At 39.1% G+C, this 24,084-nt stretch overlaps 1 protein-coding gene across 1 annotated transcript in view; it reads left to right on the top strand.

Annotated features, from left to right (window-relative positions):
* The window catches only part of map2k5 (mitogen-activated protein kinase kinase 5), a 66,269-nt gene extending 42,490 nt beyond the window's left edge, over positions 1–23,779 (top strand). The window contains exons 21-22 of the mRNA XM_012877155.3: positions 622–667; positions 21,025–23,779. Of these exons, the coding sequence (XP_012732609.2) occupies positions 622–667; positions 21,025–21,126 (148 nt within the window). The 3' untranslated portion in view covers positions 21,127–23,779. The remainder of the gene's footprint in view (positions 1–621; positions 668–21,024) is intronic.
* Positions 23,780–24,084: the final 305 nt, after the last annotated feature.

The following is a 24,084-nucleotide window of genomic DNA, read 5'->3' as shown; positions in this document are numbered from 1 at the left end:
AAATGCAGGAGGACAAATCCACTGTTTACCCTGTTTGCCTCTGATTCATTAGCCACTTGTAACCTTTACAGTAAAGACAAACATTTACATGCACTTCCAAACCACATGCATGCTCTGCGGAGGAGCGTGTGTGTGTGCTCAGTGCTCCCCAGCAGACTATGGCAGCTGCTGTTTGTCCCCCGTGGCGGCTTGCTCAAACAGGGCACCTCTCTCTGCACAGGTGCTCCGTCCTGCTTTGGCGCTGCATTTGTACTTTACTGTCTGACTATTCTTAGGCGGTCATGGCCCTTTCATTATGATACATAAAGCAGTTTCACGACTAACTGCACACGGTCCCCCGTGTCGGTCGCTCTGACGGATCACAGTAAACATAAGATGGAGGACACACGCACATAAATTCTCTAATTATGTGGAATAAATTACCTTTGTTGTTGTATAGCTATTCACCCTCTTTTTTTTTTCGGTTTCTGTGGTATGAAGGGTTTTGTAGCAAGACTCTTTATGTATTAATTTCTAAATGAAAAGTGTGCATACATTAAAAGAACAAAAGCGGCTCTTTTGCTCCTAGGAATACAGTGAATGACGACTGGATACTCTTCACTTGTGTCTTTCCTTTCTCAGTATGCGGAAGAACCCCAAGGAGAGACCTACACCTAATAACCTTTTGGTAAGTTAAACCGCGCCTGCTATTAAACCGTCTTCTGCGGACATAAAAATGTGTTTTTTTTTGTTGTTGTAATCTGTACAGATGGTATTAATATTCATTCATTCTGATAGAACTTTAAATAGTTTTATTATCTCTGTTTCTTTTGGAAAGTGCAGTTGTGTATTTCATGGTGATTGAGGTGTTTTGGGTCAAGGACCCTCCATGTTGGTAATGGCGTGTGGAAACAACAGGAATGAACTTTTTGCTACCAATGAAGGATGTCATACAGGCCAGCAGAGAGCCTTGAGGCAGGTTTGACACCCTCCCCAGGAGCAATTAATTCAGTTTTACCACTTTGAAGCCATCTTAAACGAACCACGCCTAGTTTCACAAGATTCAAATCATTTGATCATTTAAAAATTGGATTTCAAAACCTTGTCAAATTTGATTGGTTGACATAAGGAAATGATGCTAATTATTAGAGCACTGTCAATGTGCTTGTTTAGCAGGTATGGCATAAACAGCAGGAAAGCTGAGCCTTTTATTACTTTAGTGCCTCTTCTAATTGCTTCTAGTCAGCCAAAAGTTGCTTGTTAGGTTCATGGTTCAGGTAAATGGCTTCATGTTTGTTTGGGTGCATGGAAGCCATTTCTTCAGCTTGAACATTGATTACAAAGCAGGTTTTATTTTGTCTTTTTTCAGATGCATTCTTTTTTCTGTTTTCTGGTATAATAATATAACCCATTTAACTCCCGTTGCACATCTAATGACAATGTGTTGTTTCTGTACTCTTACTGAAACATTGACATTTCTAATAGAGCGTCCATCCATCCGTCATAAGGCCAGTTAGAGAAAGCTTCACAGGTCTCATCTATATGTGGAGTTCTTAGTGAAAAGGCTAAAGGCTGTATAAAGTCAAGATTTGTTTAAACAAATCATGGTATGTCCATGAACTTTCTTAGAAACAATTCCTACTGCTGTTAAGCCCAAAATGATTCATACATCAGGCAAATTAGTTTTAAAGTAACCATTTAGTTTTTCCAACATGTTTCTTATGATTGGAGAGGCATATACGGTAGACTAGAATCATATTTACAGAATGTGTTTCTTAGACGTTTAAGTCCATGCAATCAATGCAGAACATTGAGTTTTATGAGTTAGTTGGATGTCTTTGTACTAACAATTTTTCAGCTTTTTGTTTTTGTAAAAGTGTATTTTTCCCTTTATTGCTTCTTTTTTTTTTACTAAAATTAGTAAAAAAAAATAAAAAATTAAAATTCTCCCTAAAATTAAATGTGAGTTTTTTAGTCTACTTGAAAAGTTTAAGAACTGTGGCCTAAAATAGATACATTTTTACCAAACTACATTAAATAGTCTATATCATACCTAGAATTTAATTTGAATGTGTCTACTTGGATTTAAATCTTATTGATTAGATTGATCTGATTATGTATTTCTTGGAATGAATTGGACCGGTTTTCCTTGTTCAGTGCCTCGAGATGTTTGTCGGGAAATATTGTTGTACAAATAAACCAAAATTTTAACTGCATTGTATTCATGTAAACTATTTTAAGACATGGTCACTCCAGGGCAAAAACATTGTATTTCCACTTTTAGTCAGTATTGTTTTCTCATGAGAATCAACTCCATCAGTCGCCTGCCACATTTGTCTTTATATCCATCGATACTGTACGGCTCTATCGGAAAGAGATCGCGACTTTGAGCAAACAGTGTGAACTAACATTCAGAAGCAAGACTTTTTTTTTTCATTCAATCATAATGGACAAAAGACATCTGTAGATATGTTAAAATGTATCGGTATTGTCAATTATAGCTTTAGTTTCCATTAAAATGGGAGTCACCTTGGCAACAACTAGACGTCGAAAGAAAGATGAGAATAAATCTCTTGTTAGTCAATAGCACCGGACACGCACTTTTGTCTGGGGGCAGAAAATACGTTTGTCGGAAATCTGGTTGAGAACATGTTAATAAATAAAAGAAGTGACTTCCCCAACTTTTAGCGCTCTCAGTCTTGTTTGACTGCGATGCCACGCATCTGCGGCCCTGACAGTTTTATCACTTCCAGCACTAGCAGACGCGAGCAGACATTTACACTAACGGGCTTTTAAGAGTTGCAACACAGTCCGGATCCTGCGTCAGGAGCCATGACGGCATCTTGCAGGTCCACTGAGGAATGAGCGGTGAAGGTTGGTGTTGTGAGGACAGAGTGCGGTAAGGTGTAAATGCAGAGCTGCTAACAGATTGCATGTTCGCGGTCTCGCACCACAAAGGAGGAGTAAAGAAAAATGTTGGTTTAGCAGGGATTTCAGTTGAAGGTTGTTGTTTTTTTTTAGCTTCTGCTTTAAATATTAATTTCTTGCTGTCCTTATAACGATTAACCTCTTTTCTAAAGAACCGTTTTTTACTGCATACCATGACCACTGCAAATAGCAAGCAGCAAGTTTTTAATTTATAAAATGAGTCAATTAGATATTAGATTTAATGTCCCCTGCACATTTTTCTCAGATTTAAGATTTCTCTGCAGAACATTGCCCAAAGCGTCACTTTGACCCCACAGACTTGTCCTCTTCTCACAGTTCATCCTTGAGCTTTTTCTTTCTTTGTCTCGTCCTGGATAGCGTCTCTTATGCCCACTTGTCCCCAGGCACATGGTGTCCACAGTCTCTCCTTCTTCCTTGTGCACAGTCTCAGATTACTAGACCTGATAGTGACTCCTATCTTTGTCTTTTAGCGTGTTTTTTCTTGATATATTGCTTCCTTTTCTAGCCACATATTTCACCTTAAAGCTTTTAGATGCCTTGGGTCGTGTCGGTGTAGCACTAAAGCAGCTTTTTACATTTTTGTTTCTGTTTTCCTTCACGTTCTCATTGTGACACAATCATCTGCGATCCCTGAGCAGTTTTTAAAATTTGTCTTTATTTTGGACTTTTTCTTTCCCTCTATGGTGCTCGTCTTCTCTTTACTCATACATTTCTTTCCTTCCTGTAGGCCTTTTATTTCTTTTTCTGCATGATGAACTGAGATATAAGGTCATGGATGCCTGCCTTTGTGTCACCACTGTGCTGATTGTCTTTCTCTCGCTTCGTCTTCATTGGTCCTTTCCTCCCCACCTCTCATTCTACATCCCCATTCCTCCAGCCTCCTGAGTACATTAAAACTCTTTTCCTATTCTATCTGTATGTTAATGCACCAAGTCACTGCTTCCCTTCTCTCCTGTGTCGCACAAAAAGTGCCACCATTTACTCTCACGTTTTTTGTTTTTTTTTATCTGTGGAAAGTAATGCAGAAAAATTGCACAATAGTGCAGAGACTGAGCAAATAATGTTGTTTTATGACTGTATACACTCACCTTGCTGAAATTTGTTTATCATCAGCTTTCAACTTGTGTTTTCTCTTATCAGTTGTCACTTTCCTTGATGCCATTCTTGTTTCTGGGAATATATCCCATTATATTTTCTTTGATAAGTGTTTTTTTATCCTGTTCATTTTCCTAAATTAAAGCACAGCTATTAAAAGGATGCATGAAATTTACAACACAACACAAATGTATGAAAGACCAGTTATTTCAGCCAAGCCAAACCCAGTTATGGCTAATTTTAGGAGCTTTCGAGAAATTGTTGACATCAATAATGGTTTTTTAAGGCTTCAAAAACCTATGCATTCCTCAACATATTTTTTTAAATTATTTCTCATTCAGGACAGCCAGGGACTGTCTGCATTTATCTCTTTCATCCTATTCAAATGTCAAAACAAAAAAGATCAGGCTTAGTTAGCCTTATTTATTTAAAAAGTTTTAATTAATTTGTAATTTTGTAGAAAACAAAATGTTGTCTCTCTAGGCCAGATGATATGTGTTATTCTCTCTAAAATGTATAAGATCAAATGGCACCTCATGACTTGAGATGCTGTTCCAAACGAAATTGTTTTGCTATTCAGAGAGTCTGTGTTCAAAAATCTAAATAATAAGAACTAGCCTAAAGCAGATGTCAAGGTCTCCCAGTGTAGGAAAAATAGGACAAACTTACATTTTGTGGGGTTTTAACCTCAACACATAAAATATAATAATGTAAATGCATTCATATTTTTACAAAATGTTTGAAAGATTTTATCATAATAGCTTCATGGTCATTGCCTTTTGGACAAGTGAAGAAATCAGTGCTGCTCCTCAACAATGTCCATCCACAACCCTACATTTAGCCGCCATGGTAACCAGCTGCTGTACAGTATGGAAGGCAGCTCTCTTCACTTTTTCCATTACAGTTTTAGGTTTTTATCTTGGTCATGCATCACTGTATCAGGATAGGGTTTGCAGCAGACCTACGGATTTGTCATACGGGCAAAAGGACATGAGCTTCCAGTCCGCTAATATTTCTAGCTGGGTTCAGACAAAGTTTGTAGGGAAGTGGAGATTGCTGGTTAAACGTCTTGTTTTGATGTATGGGAAGCACCAAAGTCTCATTAATAGCACATCAGTCTCATTAACAGAATCTTATCAGTTTCAAATCTATCAAACGTCTTTTTTAAGAGTAAATTCTCTTTTTCAGAGAGGAATATGTTTTAAAAATGTGTTCATTCTCACAATCACAATATAAACACTTCAATTGTACAATGAAAGACTATTTTGCATGTATTCTCAAAAGGAGTCTGTAAACTTTAGTAATCATCCTAATATAAAGACTGCCTAACAACATATACACAAATATGAAATCTAACCACTTAAAGTGACTTGTGAAAGAGTTGGAAAATGTCAGTGTGGTGCAGTTTGGAATTTGGTTGATTATAAAATACCAATCACAATTATAATTATCAATGAAAAACTAAAATCACTGTCGACGTAACTGTATTATCAGAAAGTTAACTCAAAAGGGTGATACAAGTGCGAGCCTTTAAATAATAGGCATCTTACACAAGTTAAGCACAACCGTTCTTTATATGGAATTAATTACCGTGTTTTTCAGACGATAAGTCGCTCTGACATATAAATCGCATCAGTCAAAGAATGCATCATAAAAAGGAAGCAAACATCTATAAGTCCCACGGGACTATAGGTCGGACTGGACTATACTTTTTTTTTTTTTTTTACACAATCCAAGACATAAAACTGACATTTAATCTGGTACGGCAACATATTCAATTACACAACTGCATCAACAACCGACTGAATAATGTAGAACGTGTCGGGGAGGATGAATAGGGTAAATTAGCATAACAAGCCAGCAGCTACAACCGGGAAGGTTTTATCCAGCGCATTTCAGCGTACCAGCCTGTTATGCTGAAAGTTGTCAAAATTAGACAGTCTGCGTGCTACGTGCTAACCTAATAGTATGACACTGATGTTTCAGAGCAACATAAAGCTCATGTACATCAACAAAGCTGTTACCCGCACCCGACAACAGACCTATAAGCTAGCGCTAGCTGTTATTGGGCTGTCTGTGAGGATAATAACACGGTTCTGTCGCACCCTATTGCGGCTATAGACAGTAATATTTACTTCTTGGTTCATGTTGGTCAAAATGAATTACAATTTAAAATTGATAAATGTCATACCTGACTATAAGCCACAGGATTGGCCAAACTATGAAAAAAGGGTGTGACTTACAGTCAGAAAAATATGCTAAACGGTTTATCTTTACAGTTAAGATTAATAAGCCAATAAACTCTCCACTTACACTAAATTACTCAATACACTAAAAGAAAGACACAAAAATCTTATCAATTGATGGCTATTGAGCAGACTTAAGAAATGATGTATTGTGAAATTAAACAATTTGTGACAATTAGGTAATTTTGATGAACTCACAGTGATCTCAGAGTTGAATCTCTCATGAGCAATTAATAAACTGGTCAATGATGAATAGTCACAGCTTTATGATCAGGTGATAATTTGTGGTAAAATGAGAAACATCAAAGCAACAAGGACACAGATGTGTATTTCTGTGTCTGAGCTGAGTGGCATCTAGTGAGGCTAAGCTAATTAGCAGCTACGTAGCTTAGCCACCACGGCTTGCCCAACAGCAGAGAGCTGGCCAATCATCAACACCATAGTGGCCACATAAGCTCGTGATTTGTAAACGCCGGCGAATTGGAAGCAGAGGGCCACAGAAATTAGAGGAAAAGCCTTGTGTGTGTATCGGAGAAAGAGAGGGAGAGAGAGGAAAAGAGAAATGGAGGAAAGTAGCATAGCTTAAATAAACTAGTACCCAAAATGCAAGGACTGCTATATTGGGTCAAAATTGCTTCAAACATTAAAAAACCCACTGATTGGCTGTTTTAAGCTCGAATTGGTTCATGTTTATCAGCTTTAAAACCGTTTTAATCACCAACATGCGCTGCGCAGATGGGGAGGGGGAGAACATTTAGCTTGCCGCTGAGCGCAGCTGTTCCAACATATACACAACACAATAACGATCCTGGATCATTTGTCTAAACCTGCCGTTAACCTTGCCTAGAGAAAAAGAAGAGGTAGCTTTCATGCTTTTAAATATTTCCTTTCACATTTAAATCATCCAGTGGCGGTCCATATAAAGAGGAATAACAAAACTTTGGTCTAAATTCCTTGATATTGTTGCCCTACAGCACCTCTTTTGCCCATGGTCTGAGGTCCGTCTGTCAGCAACTTGTTTTGGTGCGGCCTCTTTAAATCTAAAGGAGGTGCTTTTCACTCCACCCCCCTCCAGGTTGGAGAACGTTTCAATTCACCCCATTTGGCCATTTTTGTAGTATGTCAGTGGTATGTAGTATGGACGATGTAATAAATTATGTGGGTTGATATTTTCACTTATCTGCAGTTATTATTTGTAGTTTCAGCATCCTTCAGCTTGAACTACAAAATCGCGATAAGAAATCAAAATGGCGGAGTTGCGAAATTGGTTATAGAAAAGTCCATGACCTTGTTTACCAGCTCCACAGCAAATAATAGGATGTTATTGTTCAAAAATTGTAGTAAGGAATAGAGAAAACTGAATGGCTTGAAAAATATGACCCAAATAGAATAATAGATGTTAACGCAGCTCCTGGAGAATCTAGGTTAGCAATGAAGCCGCTCAGCTCCATAGATATTCGGAGTACATGCTAGCAACAATAAACTTAGTAAGTTAATTCAATATAATTGTTAAGTTTATTTTGCCCTTGTGTTAGAAACAGGGCAGTGTAGTGCAACTACTCGGTCCTCCTGACAGAGACAGATAGCTCTGCCTCTTAGGAGAGAGCTGTGTACGTGGAGGGGCGGAGTGATATTACACATTTGGGAAGAATATTTAATGCGCCTTATAATCCGGGGCGTTTTATATGTGGACATAGACACATTTATTAATTCACAGTGCGCCTTATAATCCGGTGCGTCTTATGGTCTGAAAAATAAGTGACATTTCAAGCTGCAGTTTCGTGTTTCCGTGTACATGTGAGCCACATCTTTTTTGAATTGATGATGTCGTGGCTTCGCCTCTCTCTCTGGAAACGGAACTTTTCAGAAATAACCACAAAGATGGCGCCGTCAGGTGTTTCATTTATTCTAAGGAAAATATTGGCTTGTTATTAAAACAAACAAAAATGTATCGCTACCACTTACAGAGCTTAGCTAAAGTATTCAACCCCTCTGCATTTTTCATGTTTTGTTGCTTTACAACCTGGAATTAAAAAGGATTGTGTGAGAGTTTTCACCATTTCATTTACAGCCCTTGCCTGCAACTTCAGCTTCACGTTCATCCCCCTTTGAAGCCAGTACTTTGTAGCTCCACCTTTTGCAGCAATTACAGCTGCAAGTGCCCTTGGATCAGTCTCTATGAGCTCGCCACATCTTGCTCCTGGGATTTTTTCCCCATTCCTCAAGGTACTCTTGCTCCAGCTCCTTCATGCTGGATGTTTTTTTGATTCTGAACAATGATTTTCAACTCTAACCACAGATTCTCAATTCAACTGGAGTCTACACTTAAACAAGGCCATTCCAACACATTTAAAATGTTTCCTCCTAAACAGTTTAAAGGTATACTATGCAACCGGGGTTGATTTTCCAGCGAGGCTCCCCCCAGAGGGCAAAAGTAAAAGTGCACTGTCGTAAAGATGCTCAGCTGTTCTCCTGGTTTGTCCGTCAATTCAGGCGCGGTTGTGTTTGAGCTTAGCAGACAGGCGAACGCAACGAAAAGTCGAAAAAACGGCAGTACAAACAATGACCAACACAGTGAAAGTATGAACATGCACAGAGAGAGAGAGAAACCATTCCAATGTTACTTACAATCGCATCAGCAGAAACGCGAGGTCCGCGTCAGCCTTGCAGCCTTCTTTTTCTTTTAGCTCTTGCCAGAGCCATAGAGAGAAAGAGTTGCGACACTCTTTGATGTCACCGCCAGGGCAGTCACGTGGTTCGTGTAAACCGCTATAGTTCCAAAACATACGCTGGCTTTCATGTTCTTCTATGGGACAGACAGCAGCGATTGCGTTATTTAGCGGTAAATATATATATAAACATACACCCTACTACTTTGTCAGCTGTTATTGGCGGCAAAAAGCGTACAACGGAGTCCAATGGGAGTGTCGCAACTCTTTCTCTCAATGGCTCCGGCTCTTGCCATTCGGAAAAAGCTTGCCCGATGTTCATCCATGTACGACTCCTCTCTCTGTCCAGAGCCCTTTTCCTCTTTCTTGCCTGCTCCAACATGGGCTTTCGCTGTTTTCTCGCTGGTTCCGCCATGATAACTGCACAAATATCGCCACTGCACTAGCAACGAGCATGCCTTTCACTGCGGGCGTGTAGCAGTTCTCGCCGTAAAGCAAGACCAACTCTTGTGATGCACCAGACTTCTGAGCCTGTGGGTGCGGGCCGAGGGCTCCTGCAATTGCAAGTACGGTATTTCCCCCACAGACCACCAGGGCGGCCGAGAAAACCTTTGTTCGACCTGAAATTACTCATTTAATCATCCAAAACGGTATGGAACACATTAATTAACTGAAAAATGTTGCATAGTATGCCTTTAAGTCTTTCTTTAGCAGTTTTCTTTGGGTCGTTGTTTTGCTGGAAGACTTTCTCAGGATTTACTCAAGAATATCCCTGTATTTAGCACCATCCAGCTTTCCCTCGACTCAGTCACTTTCCATTAACTGCAGATGAAAAACATCCCCTCAGCATGATGCTGCCACCACCATGTTTCACTGTGTGAATGGTGTTCTTGGGGGTGATGGGATGTGTTGGGTTTGCGTTATGCCGTTTTCCTTGGTTGCCAGTAGATTTAATTTTAGTCCCATCTGACCAGAGCACCTTCCTCCATACATTTAGGGAGTCGTTTTGAGTTTGGGAAAAAACTCAAAACGTACGTTCTTATTTTTCACACTGAGTAGTTGCTTTTTTCTGGCCTATCTTCCATAAAGCCAGCTCTGTGGAGTTTATTATTTTAGTCAGATCCTCCAGTCTCTGCTGAGGAGCTCCGCAGCTCCTTCAGGGTGACCTTTGGTCTCTGTGCTGCCTCTCTGATTAATGCCCTCCTTGCCTGGTCTGTGAGTTCTGGGCGTTCATCTCTTGGCAGGTTTGTTGTGGTCCCAGGTGCTTTCCACGTGAAAATGATGGTTTGATGGTGCTCCGGGGGAATATAAAAGATTTGGTAAATACTTTTGCAGGTCACCGTATAGCCAAAAATAGATGTTTTTGTTTATTTATTTCCTGACAAAGGGAGCATTTACATGTGGTCTGACAGTGGGCAAAGTCATCTTTTCAAAGAAAAAACATATTCTCTGTGCCTTTTAAACCCTTTGGAATAGATTTTTCTTTTTTACCTGCCGTCCTGTTGTTTTATTAGAATATGAACATTAAGCTGCAAAGAAGCAAACTTTGCTGAAGCTAGATGGTCCTGATTGGTTTCATACACATAAAGAGATGGGGATAAAAAGACATTATGTTGGTTAAAACTAGAGATGCACCAATCATGAATGAAATGGCCTTCTAGCTGTCTTTGAGATCTGACATGATGATTCCGGTTATTCTGCAACACTATTAAAAAGAAGATGACAAAACCAATAGCTAACAAGCCCTGAAAATACAAGTTTTCAGAGCTTTTATGCAATTTTTCAGTTCCCAATGGGCAGAACAGAAGGTTTTGTCTCTGAAACATCAAGAGCTGCCTCCAGCGATCATTATTCTAAAGCTGATGCATTCCTCAAGGATTTTTTTCATTCATGTGGAAAGATTAACAAGAAGACTGGTTCTACATGTGCAATTACATGTATAATTAGTCTGAACAACTTGCTGTTAAAACACGGGTTTACAGTATCTGTAGCTTCAAACTCCACTGAACTCAGCCAACGTTTCTTTTCAGAAATCTGGTCATGTGAGTAATTTGATACACAAGTGTCCCTCAGTCACTAAGTACCTAAAATAAAAACAAAACAAGTACTTATTGAGAGTTTTAGATCCCACAAAATGTACTCTGTGTTCCTTGGTAAATATGTCTTAATGAGACACTACATAAGTGCTGCTTTTCTACTATTCTGATAAATCTTTTATTGTGGACACCCTATCCTGTCATCATAACCTGACGCTGATGAGTGGAGGATACTTTCCACCGGCTTGATCTCAGGAGGCGAGCTGGTGGTATTTGGTGATGTCCTGTCTGAGGTTTCCTGCTTTTAGTTGTGATTAAGCTTGGTCCTCAACCTGTCTGTTCATCTCTTTGTGGCTCAGTTTGAAATTATTTGTTGAATTAAGACATCTTTCACTTTTTGAACATTTGGGTAATCATTAAATTAAATAAAACAAACTGTAAATTTCGTCAAGTATAATTCAACCTTCCTGCAGTTTGTACGTTTTTATGCAGCATCCTTTCAGCACCTCATTTCTCTCCCTTCCTCTTGGTCCCCTGATCCCTAGTCAGCAACCTTCGCCTTTTAGCGCCCTTGTAAATGTAGCCCTCCCATTCTGCCTGTCTATTCACCGGCGTACATGTATGTGCTGGCAAACGCACTTAAATTTCTTTGCCCCCTTCAGCCCCAGAGACACCAGATGAGCTCCTCAGTTTTTCCTCAAAAGATCTCCCTTCTTATCTGGGACTCACCTTCAGTTTAATTTCAACTTGCACAAACCAGGAGTAAGTTTTAAGCAGTTATAATATCAGAAAACACCCAAATTCATGTCAAACAACTTGAACCAGTAAACTTGAAATAATCTTACATATTTTAGATCTGATGCAAATTGTAATTTTATTTTATAGTCCCTGACTTTTCAAGCTTCTTTAAAAATCTTTGATTCAGAAAGTTTTCACCTCAAAGGAAAATACAAATGCTTCTACAAACATATACTCAATACATCTGGTTAGCCTGGTACTTTTTGGTTTTATGAGTGTATTTATTGTTTTCTAGGAAGGATGTGCATGAATTGTAGTTTAAAAAATAGTTTAAAAGTTTTGAAGCAGCTTTTCTCTCCATTTAAAAAAAAAATCTTAATGTTGACATCAATACATGTGCAAAAAGGCTTTTCACATGTGTGCTTTTATATCAATGCACTTCCTGTGCCTAAACACTGGTTTCGTCTCCCCCCCAAACATTTCTGTCAACACTTTCCCTAACGCATGTTTTCACATTTCACCCCTGGGTTTTCATTGATGTAAATCCCCATCGGACACTTTCTGCAGCTGTTGGCATTTTTTGTTGTATAAAAGCTTCATTTAAAATCACATTAAAACTGATCTTATAACGAAAAAATTAAGTTAAAATCATTAGATGTTAATCACTACTGTGTGATTAAAAAAAATTTGCCACATTTATATTTTTTGGTAGCTTGAAGTAGTTTAGACTGTTTAAATATTATTGACAGAGATTGACAGCCCAGTGTACATTAAAGAATAATTGACAAAAAAATGAAAGCTAAAGCACAGATGTACTCACACAAATCAAATGATCTCATTGTTCATAATTTAGTAGACTAGCGATCAGCAAATTATTAATTTTGCAGGAATATGGGATTTATATTTTTCGGCACGGTACCCATGTTCGGCACCCATACCCTCCGAACATGGGTCCCGTGCTTCTCCTCTGTATAACTGCCACCCCAGGATCTGGCATTTCTACAATCGGCATAAATAGCCATGAGTCGCTTTGCCAGGTGTTGAGTTATGTAATAACGCTGCAGCGTCAAAACGGCGTCCCTGTCAAAAATACGCTTTTCTGAAGTTACGCATTGGTAACACACTCAACCATTGTGAGAGATTTTTTTTTTTTCCTCCACCGGTCAATTCTCAAGCGTCGTCCCCTCTGAAAAAATCCTTACAGGGCAATAGATTATTGATTTGTGCTATCCTCCTGCACGCATTGTGCAGTCAATCCAACGTTTAATTCAGTGGCATAAAATCACAGTCTATCACAGTCGTCCTCAATCCTGGTCCTCGAGGACCGGTCTTCTGTAGCTTTTAGATGTCTCCCTGGTCCAACACACCTGAATCAAATGGCTGAATTACCTCCTTGGTATGCAGTAAGGTTCTTCAGAGTCCTGTTAATGGCCTGATTGTTGGACTGAGGTGTGTTGAAGCAGAGCAACATTTAAAAGTCGCAGGACGCCGTCTCTCGAGGACCAGAATTGAGGACAACTGGTCTATCATCATCTGTACTGCAATTCCATCCAATCAGATTCAGTCTTTTATAAAGTGTCCATTATTGAATAATTGTCTATCCAAGGAATCCAGCAGATCGCATAAACTTTTCACTGCACTGGAATCCTCCATCCAACATTAGCACAGAGTAATGCTTCGGTTAGACCCGTCATTGCTGTCCTCGGCTTCTCTAGACAGTGAATCGGCAAGCACTATTTTAAGGGAGTGTGCTCCGGCGTTTAACCATTTCTGTAACAGTCCATGGGCAGGGCAGGTGGGTAGTTGAACATAAACACAGAGCAAATATGTATTGCCAGATGTTACAGACTTCTAAAAATGTCTAAAGTAAGAACATCTAAGGTCCGACATAGGTGTGTGCAGAGTAGTCTGTTAGGAATGCAGCTCCTCTACAGATTATTCTTCTGTTACCAGTTGTTAAATACAGCCAGATTTGATCTTCAGCAACATCTGCCTTTTACAATAATACCTCATGTGAAAACTGTGTACCTTGAGCAAGGGGATGTAAGGTAATGATTGATTCCTGAAATGTATATCTGCAACATAACGGCGTACAGAGATGGAGCTGTGTATAGTGGCGATCAGAAAAATGGGTCTTTGGAAATTGACATTAAAGGCACAGATTATCAGGCAATGAGGATAAATGGCACGGTAAGACTGCTCAGAGAAGTTTGGATACGTAATAGGTTGGACTTTGCACACAGACGCCTTCTAATGCCAGCACCTTTCCAGGGGGATGCAGTGATTAGCATGCAAATCTGTAAAGACCTAGTTATTCTATCTACCTCCTCACCTTTCTCTCTCACACACACACTCCGTGTTTTCTCCAACACCACTCTAATGAGGTGATGACCAGTCCCTTGTCATAATTGCCCCAAACTGCTTTTAATTTCATCTCCGCTTATTAATCATGCACAGAGTTATTTAAAATCGCATAAATTAATCTTGGATTAAACAGACATTTCAAAGGCTTCAAACAATTAAAGTGTTGGGTAGAATTTCCCCAGGGTTTGGGTCATTTCCTTTTGAGTAGAGCAGTTGCAGGTGATTATCCCAGTTTGATCTGGCAAGACGGTGATTAATGTAACTTTTAAATGAGTCCTTCTCCCGTCTCACCTCTGACCATGGCGTAATACAGCTGAGAGTCAGACACCTTGAATGACCTAATACGACGAGTAGTTATTCACTCTGCATTCATAACTCTTCTAATAAAGGTTTCAAGCTTAATTTAAGGTGCAGGTAATTTAATTATTATAGGATCATGTGTGGGTGTGAGAGGAAAAATGAAGGTTTGTGTTTTCATAGTCCATAGACATTCGAAACAATACAAAAACCAGGCAAGAATGGAAATATTTTAATATTTTTTTTACCCCTGTTAAAGTTTGCTCATCCTTTTAAATCAATGGTAGATCAGGGCTGCTCTGATCAATTGAAATATTTTCACTGCAAGCCGAACAGTTTTTTTTTGGGGGGGGGGGAGGGGGGGGGTTTAGCATCATTGGCCAAAAAGTATCGAGAGTCATGAACTGAATGTGACTACAAATACATATATAAAAGGGAAATAAACAAGGAAATAAACAAATTCATTTAGAAAAGATTATGCATAAGCAATTGTCAGTGAAGTTGAAATAACTGTTTAAATTGTAAACTATTTCAGTATTAATTTGAATATTGCATTAAGTTGCGCTTGAAACAATTTCAACTTTAACCCTAATGTCTGATCACCTAAGTGGTTCTGCATGTCAGATTTAGATTTTTACTATCATTACTCATTTAAAATATCATAGATTATTTATCAAGTATTTTCATTTGGGTTTTAAGTCCATATTTTTTGGTTTTCAACCTCTACATTGTACTGATTGTCAGATTAAAGTTGTTTTTAGACTAACTGCACCCTTTCTATTAGGAGATCGCTCTGGGCAATCATAACAGTAAGACCACCCACCCAACATTAAGCCGCTCCCCTTATTTGTGACTTATCCACTGAGCTTCTTCATTAATCTGCCTTGTTTGTCAAGCAAATCCTACTGATTCATGAATTAAGATATCAAGAATATAGATGAATTTAAATTAGCTTGATTCCCTGACATTATTCTTTGGTTTTGGTAAAACCTCAGAAATATAACAGATGAACAAATTGAAACAGGACAAATTAAGTTGTTCTGTTTTAAAGTTACGCCTCAGTCTGCCCCATGGCAGCTGTAGCTACTTACATAGCTCACCACCGTCGGGGTGTGAATGTGCGGGTGAATGGGTGAATGACTAAGACTGTAGTGTAAAGTGCTTTGGAGGTCGTCAAGACAAGTTAAAAAAAAGCACTATACACGGGACAAGCCATTTACCATTTAGAAACATGAAGCTATACTTAAGTAGAGTTTCATAGACGGCATGCTGGGAATTTTGTTTTGCCCGATGACATGTGAACTGATTAAATATGTGTAGTGTTTCCTTCACTGTTGTATAGAGTGCTTAATTATCACACAAAGATGAAGATGGGGCGTAGTCTGTAAAAGATGCTCATTCTGAGCAATTTTTTTAACATTGATTTTAATAAAGACGTTCAGGCCGAAACATCGTCTGTGAATAAAGTTTTCCATTCGCATATGGAGCTGGGGGATGAGATGATTTTGGAAATCATTCTAGGTTTTTTTACGAGTATTTACCACCTTAGTGCCTTTTACTCTCATATTATAAGGGATGCCAACAACAAGCACGAAAAGCTAAGATTACTCAGCGGTTTAGTGTGTGTTGGTCAGTCCCTCTGGTCTAATGTTGAACAAAGAATGTGACAATACCAACTGTCTACATTGTATTAACACATTTTATTCCCCCACTTCACTTCACATCATTCTTCTCCCCATAGTTCTAACGTATTTTGTTGCTGCTGATATTTGTTTGCAGCAGCTCAGGACTTAATCCCATGGAAGCCTTTGGTTGAACCAGAGCACCCCCCCCCCCCAGCAGATTCCTTTGGCCAGTCAGGATTAATTTCTGGAGCAGAGGTTGCAGAGCTTGATTAAAAAAAAAAAAAAAAAAAAAAACGTCACTTAGGACTTCCTACTTATTTTTATATCACTTGTTCAGCACAGCGACGAAGAAGAAAGATTGATGAGTTGGATGTCCAGCTCTTAGAGGGGCACCCAGAAGCGTCCGCTGTGTATGTGTGTGTGTCTCAGTGACAGTCATGCTCGCGCTGATATGACAGTAATTAACCTCAGACTGTGTTAACCCTAGCTGCCCATTAGAAGGGCAAAAGGATTGATGGGGCTTGCACCAGTCCTTCACAGTCCGTACACTTTGGTCACAGCCCGAGCACTCTGAAATATGCAACTATTTTTTTTTTTCTACTGTGGTGGTTACACATTAACTGGGGGTAACTAACCCTTTTTTAACAAGTAAGCTGCACTGGTGGCCCTAAATTAGATTTTAGGGAATCTGCATTCCCACATATTTCTTCGTATTACCACAAATAGACCAAAAGACTCCTGGGAGTGGGAAAAGTGGAACATCATGCCCACTGTGTCCCAGTTTCATGCTAATTTACATTGTCTGAACCTGTTTGTTTGTCCCTGAGAGGTGTTTAATGAGTCAACAGTTTAAAATGACAGCAAAGCAGCAGCAGAGTATAGAAAATTACGTTGATTAGTCGATTGTTTGAGCAGGTACAAGACATTGCCCTGTAGGATAAGAACTGACACATGGACAGTATCAAATCTCTCAGTAGACAGCACCATTACATCCGTCAAAGAGTTTGCTACAACGACACCAACGCTACAAAAGTAAAACTGGTTGAGGGGCAGTATGACCAGCACCTCCTAACATCTCAGACAACTATTAATCCGCAGCATCTACAGTAGGTTAACACTGAGATATCAGGAGAGAAATTGCTGTGGAATATGGGGGAAATTAGAATCAGAGATCAGAGATTTCCAGTGGCTAAGTTTTGAAGTTTATTATTTTGAACACCCCTCTGGCAATCAAGGGGACCAGAGAACTTGTACTTTTGTACTTGCTTTTAATGATTGCAGTAACCAAAGAGAAATAGAAAGTTGTATCACTGGATCTTCTGTTCCTTTTTTAAGCTCTTGATTCCCACGCTATCTTATACCATTTTCACTGACTTTGACCTGAGTCAGACTGAACTCTATTCTCTAGGGTTACCTGCAGCCCTTTACCTCCCCCATCCCTTGTCAGTAAGGTCCATGTAAAAATATTCCACTGACGGCTTAGGTTATTGTTTGTTTATTGATTGTTGATTGTTCAGGAAGCACAAAATTAGTGTCAAATGTATCCTAGTGTGAAAAAAATCTACTTTAGGTTGTTTTAAAACAGACATATCATGCAAAATCCACTTTTTTAGCTCCTAAATACATTTTGTTTTGTACTTGGAGTCTCTAGGATTGAATTTGGTCTGTCCAAGTACTGCATAGATATCTTTATATTCTGCTTGGGTCATATTTTTCTAGTCGTTAATTTTTCTCTATTCGTTTAAGTTTTTTAAACAATTATGTTACAGTTTTGGCTGCGAAGCTGCTAAATAAGGTCATTGACTTTTGGCTTAATTTTGCAAATCTGCCCGTAGGCCCTTTTCCATTCAAAGTCCCAGACCTTGGTTTCCTGGGGTAAATGAAAGCTTTTAAGTAGCTGTGTTTCCATTGCAGTGGGTCATTTATTTAAATCAGCCCAATGACGAATAGAGAAGTTGTACAGAAATCAGTCCATCGGGTGGCGGTCATAAGAAACCAAAGGCCAACAACCAAAGCTCAACCCACGCCTTATCCTTTTCTTTTTATTCAAACATTAGTAAAATCTCTAAAGGCGATGGCTAGTTGGATACAACCATGGAGTATTTCCAGGTCATCAGTTCCCACTTCTTCTATTGTTAAATAAGTTTGAACTTAATCTTGCAGGATGCCTTTGTAACTTAAAAAAGTGGTTTAGTTTATGTAACCACTGTTTATAGACCTCACAAATGTCCCTTCTGTCTTCCTTCTGTATATGCTATCCAGCCTTTATTATAACTTTTTTAGGTGTTTAAAGGACTATTAGTTAATAAATAATTTTTGTTATCAGGGTATCTTGTAACCCTAGCCTCTTCTCCATCCCCTAAATATTCAGTTAGATATCCTATATGAAATAAGTAGCTTGAGTCTTATTGTGCAAAAATGGAAGTCCAGGAACACGGATAAGAAATCCTTTACTGATCACAAATGTACAAAATATCCTGTGTAATCCCACTTGATTCAGATGTGTTGTTAAATTCTGCAGAACAGTTGAAGGTAAATATTGGCTTTCTTGCACAGCATCATTGACATGTGCTCTGTCTAGACTAGGCCAAGCAATAGTCTTTGTCCTTTTGCTCTGATTGATCTCCTTGTTAGGGTCTAAACTGTGCACAACTCAAGTGATCTCTTGTTGTTAAGGACGGATATTGTTGAAATCAGTGCTGACAAGTTCATTTAAACTGCCTGGTCAAACTGCTGCTTTTGTAATTGGACATCGAGACATCTCAAATACAATTCCTGGTCAGCCTGAGTTAATTTGTCTCGTTTACAATCCGCTCCCCTTTCATCCCTGACCTCCGAGGGACCTCTGTGAACCCTGGCTTTACTCTGGAAAGTCGTGAAGGAGGATCGGGTGACGGGTTCGGTCCAACTGAGATATCACGTGTGACATCTCTTTTTTCAGTCCCGCTGCAAGCAAACACCGGCGCTATTTAACAAACTTTATGAGCTGTCAATCACCAGGTGGAACATATGTGTTTTGATTTCGCACCTCAGCTAATAAAAAGCCGTCAAAATTAGTCTGACTTTCTTTTTTAAAGCTTTTTTTATTTTATTTTTATTACATATCTCAGTTTACATCCCGTTACGGCTCAAGTAGGTCGTTACACCCAGGATGTTCACTGGGATGTCGTCACTTCAAATCTGTCAGGCATTAATATTTAACAGGTTTTATCGCTGTTCTTGTTTACTTTATTTGTATTTTATCAACACTTTGTGATCCATGGTTTGGAATAAACAAATGGCACAAATTTATCCCCATCCACATAAAGGCCTAATAATGTTTGCGGCTCCCGTCTGTTTGATAATAAAAAATAATAATGTGGAGTAAGTGAAAGAAATCTAATGGCTCTTTGAATGGTCTCTGTCTTTATGAGAAAGCTCATTACCTGTGATTTTACAACCCGCTAGTTATTTTAGCCTATAAGAGTTACTGTGAAGGTTATACAAGGATGTTAGTAGATATTTATTGAAACTTGCACTGTCTTTTTCACAGTAAAAGTAAACTGTAGAACTTCTAAAAACATTCAACGATAAAATGAAATGTATTTTGTACTCAACTGCCTTTGTAAGTTAGTTTCTCTAAACAAAGATAATATTCATTATTGGCAAGCAACTTAAGTAAAAATCTAATTTTTGTCCCATTAGTTATACTGTTTAAAAAAATATGAAAAGTATGGATTTAAACTGAAAAATGACCAAATACATAATAGCCTGGGAAAAACTGAATAGATTTAATACCATTTCTGTTTTCAGGCTTTATCAAGTTTTTAAAAGGGAAAGGTTTCAAGCTTAATTTAAGGAAGCAGCAAAAATTGGAAAAGGGAAGGATTTCTGGGTTTAGGGACAAACTGTGATGAACAGCCGTACCTGTGGGGCGTTCCTGATCTGATGAGGTCCGTCTTCAAACTGGTCAGAGGAAGGACTGTGATGGTCCAGCGACGGGGTCCTGGGCTTACCTGATGCATGTGGGGAGTAAAGGGTGAAACATTTAATCCAGTCCATCAGATTAGCTACAATAGCTCCAGAAGCTTATTCTGGTTCTGATGGAAAGTTGCTGAAATACACACTGCATCACGGTTTGTTGTTCCTAAAAGATCCAACAACAAGGATATGAGCATCAGAACTGGACCATGGAGCAATGGAAGAATGTGGGATGGTCTGATTAATCAGTTGAATCCGCTTCTCTTTGTCATAGGTGGACAGTGTGTCCATCACTTAGCCGGGCACCATTTGACAGTGGAGGCTTGCTAATGGAGGCAGCGTGATACTTTGGGCCACGTTCTACCCTTAGATGCTAAATGGACTGAGTTTATATAGCGTACTGACTCAAAGCGGTTTACGCCATACTCCACAATCACCCAGCTGGACTCACTAATGCGCACACATCTGTACAGTGATATGTGTCCAGGGGACATCAACATGTGAAGCTGGAATCAGGTTCGCAACTTTCCGGTTGCAAGACAGCTACTCTACCTACTGAGCCACAGGAACCTTGAGTCCTATCGGTCATCCGGACCTAAGGATCGCAGCACACCATGTGCTCAGTGTTCTTTGATGACTGCGCCGTCTTTCAGCACGATAATGCGTCGCGCCACAAAGATGATTCGAGGATGTTTGAGCTGTGAACTTGGCCTTTAAATTCCCCACATCTTAAGCTATTCAAACATCTGAGATTGGCTGGACAAGCAATGCCGATTCAGTTTGCAACTCATTGGACTTAAAGGACATGTGGCTAACGTCTTGGTGCCAAATACTGAAGGGAGTCAGTGGCTAAGGACTGTTTTTTAAAATAAAAGGGAGAGCAACACACTATTGGGTAGATGGTCATAATGGTATGCCTGGTTGCTGTTGGGGTAATTTAAGGATTCAGCCCTTTCATGAGGTCTTGCCGTACCTTTAACACTTCAGCTACCTTTGTTTTTGAGTTACTGACTGTCAGATTTTACCATAGTAAAAATTCTTGATTTATTTTTTATTTTTTTTGCAGGATCACACCTTTATAATCCAGTACAACGATGGGAATGCCGAGGTTGTGTCGATGTGGGTTTGTCGCTGTCTGGAGGAGAGACGATCTCAGCAGCCTCAGTGACGCTGATCCGATGTCCTTCTGCCGTCCAAACATTATACACCTGGACATTTGACACCGAGCCTTGGGAACCTACAAGAGCTTTCGGGGTCAAGTACGTCCACATGCACTGCGATAATGTCTGGGTAGTGATCGTTACATTCTTTATTTGAGGATCTGTTTATTTAAAAAGACTTATGTGACCTGACACGGAGGAGCTTATATTCTGGGACAATGTCCAGACGTCTCTGGCTAACATCTTGTATAGCAGATGCTCTGCCATGTTTATTTTATTTTATTTTTTTCTGGAGAATCCAGGAATCCTGAGAACTGACTCAAAGGATCAGAGACAGTAAACAACTTAACAAAAGACTGCAAACGGCTGACGGTCTCGCTTTGCTGAGCACAGCCTCCGAGTGAATGTCAAGGTTTCCTCCTGTGAGAAACTCCCCATCGTCTGTGCCTGTTTTTCCCCGCGCTGTCATTTATTACCTCAGCAACGTTAAGTTGTCATTTGATAGAGATGTGCTTCTCGATCAGAACAAATGTGTCTAGCTAAAACCAATAAGTTTGTAGGGGGAAAAAGGCCAGTTGATGGTTTTGCCTCTGGGTTTTTTCTGCAAAGTGACGTTTTGTCATCAGCTGATATGAAACACACAATTATCAGTGCAGATCACTTTTAGAAGTGTGTGTGCAACATGTTTTTTTTTTTTTTTGTTTTGTTTGACTCAGCAAAAAATCAGCAAATTCTGCAAACTCACCATCTCTTCAAGAACCAGGGAGACTTGAAGAGAAGTCTTTATTGCATGGCTTTTTGAAGGAGATGTTAGGATGTTTGCTTTGTCTTCACATTTTTCACTCAACACCAAGACACCTTTTTCAATTTGCCTTCCTGGCCCTGTCCACCTTCTTCTGACTTTCATGTTGGTTTTTACTTTGTGACCTGCTCATCACAAGTTTAATTTAACTTTAAGCTATTTTAACACATGGTTGCCTCATAATTATCAAACCACTGACTTGACGGCTTGGGAAGGAGTTATTTCTCATCCAGCATCCTCTCTCGTGTATTATTTTTTTATGTCACCGAAAAGAAAAAAAAAACTTTAGACACTTTATAACTTTCACTTATTAAGCAACACTTGCGATTTATTTTTATTCACATTTTAACTAAAACGTCCCTATTCCAAAATCCATCTGAAAAGTATTTCACGCAATGGTTGGTTGAGTTGTAAAGCTACTTAAAATCCAAAATTCAGGTTGTCTGGAAATCTGAATATCATAAAGACAAATCAGTCTTTAGGTCTCCTGAGGTGTTAAGGAAGCCCAGGTTAATTTGATAGCAGCCGTCAGCTCATCTGCATAGAACATGCATGTGGCGACAGTAGAAGGGAACTACTCCCTTTAAACAGGAAGAGAAACCTCTAGCAGAGCCGTGTTAAGTTTGAGCGGTCATCTGCATTATCTGACAAGGGTTTAAGAAGATAGACGGACTCACTGCTCCAGGAGGTCCTGTGTTGAGGAAAACCTTAAAGTGAGTTCTGCTTTAGTAGCCTCATCTTTACAATCTTCTCAAGTCCGTAATTATCCCTCCTGCTATCCTTTCTTCAACCACACCTTTTCCTTCCACTCAACTTTCCATTAATTTGCTTGGATAGAACCCTGAACAGTCAACATCTTTAGCATCTGTCTTTTGTGGCCTACCCTCCTTGTTGAAAGTGTTAGTGACCGACTGCTGGATAACTGTCAAGTCAGCAGTCCTACCCGTAGCTGCATAGGCCCTTCGTGATGCAACCGGGATTTGAACCTGTATCCCCCGTATCAAAGACACAGACTTGGCACCCTTGAGCGCAGAGGAGCTCCGTGTGTGTTCAATGAATCTATATACGAGTTTCACTTTTTGACTTGAATTATTGAAACATATTAACGGACATTTACTGGAGCCAAAATATATAAACAATATTATACTGAGATGCTTTCTAAGGAATTATATATATTTATTAAAATGGAAAGGGTTACATTGCTAAATAAAATTTAATTGGCCGTCTTCGTTTGATTGAATTGGCAAACTCTGTGGTTCTTCAGAGCTATTTAATGATTTTGTTTCACAACATATAAAAAGGACAGTGTGTTAGAATCATAGAAAAAATGCAGTATTTACTTCAGATCAGCAGAAAGAGCAACAGATTAAACATTTTTCATCCCTTTCAGTTTAACGGTTTTATGATTGTAAAGTTCATCATTTTACTGAGGATCAATATTAAAATTCCCTCCAGTCATTCATCGTGTATGAAACTTTAATTGAAAAGGAGTATATTATAAATTATGATTCCTTTTGTTTCATTTTAGTTTGTTTTAAATCCAACCATAAACTAGCGTTTAGAAAGTAGATACACACATTCAAAATACAGTTGTTATAAAGATGCAAGTATTCATCTTGAACAAAACAAGGTCTTCCTTGTAATTGTTATGTGATTAAACAACACATCTCCCGTTTTAGGTTTATCTTTACAGTAACTTCAACATTTGTTTACATGTATTTGGCATAATTCAACTGTTTAAAAAGGAACGATTAGCTGGAGTGAAAGGACGTAACAGCTTTATTTGGTCTCTAAATACTTGACCTTGGTTCGTTGCAGAGTTGGAGGGAAGACATGATACAAACACTCTGCTTTTAATCGTGTAACAGCGAGAACGGTCCGCGGTTCACTTCAAGAAACTTCAAACAAGAACCAGAGTTTTGCTTTATGGACATACAGCGCTGTGGAAAAGTGTTTGCTCCCCTAAAGGTTTCTTTTGTTTTTGCTTTTTTTTTTGTCCAACTTAAATGTTTTAAATCATGAAAGAAATTTTAATATCCAACAAACCTGAGGAAATACAAAAACTGTTGTTGTAGTTAGGATCATTGCCCTTCTGCAAAATTTAAGTGTCCTTGAGTTTAAAATCAGGAGCTGATGGCCAGATATTCTCCTTCAGGGTTTCCTG

The sequence above is a fragment of the Fundulus heteroclitus genome, chromosome 4 (genome assembly GCF_011125445.2).
Source record: "Fundulus heteroclitus isolate FHET01 chromosome 4, MU-UCD_Fhet_4.1, whole genome shotgun sequence".
Lineage (NCBI taxonomy): Eukaryota > Metazoa > Chordata > Actinopteri > Cyprinodontiformes > Fundulidae > Fundulus > Fundulus heteroclitus.
Note: the sequence above shows the minus strand (reverse complement) of the source record. Positions and strands in the feature narration are given on the sequence as shown.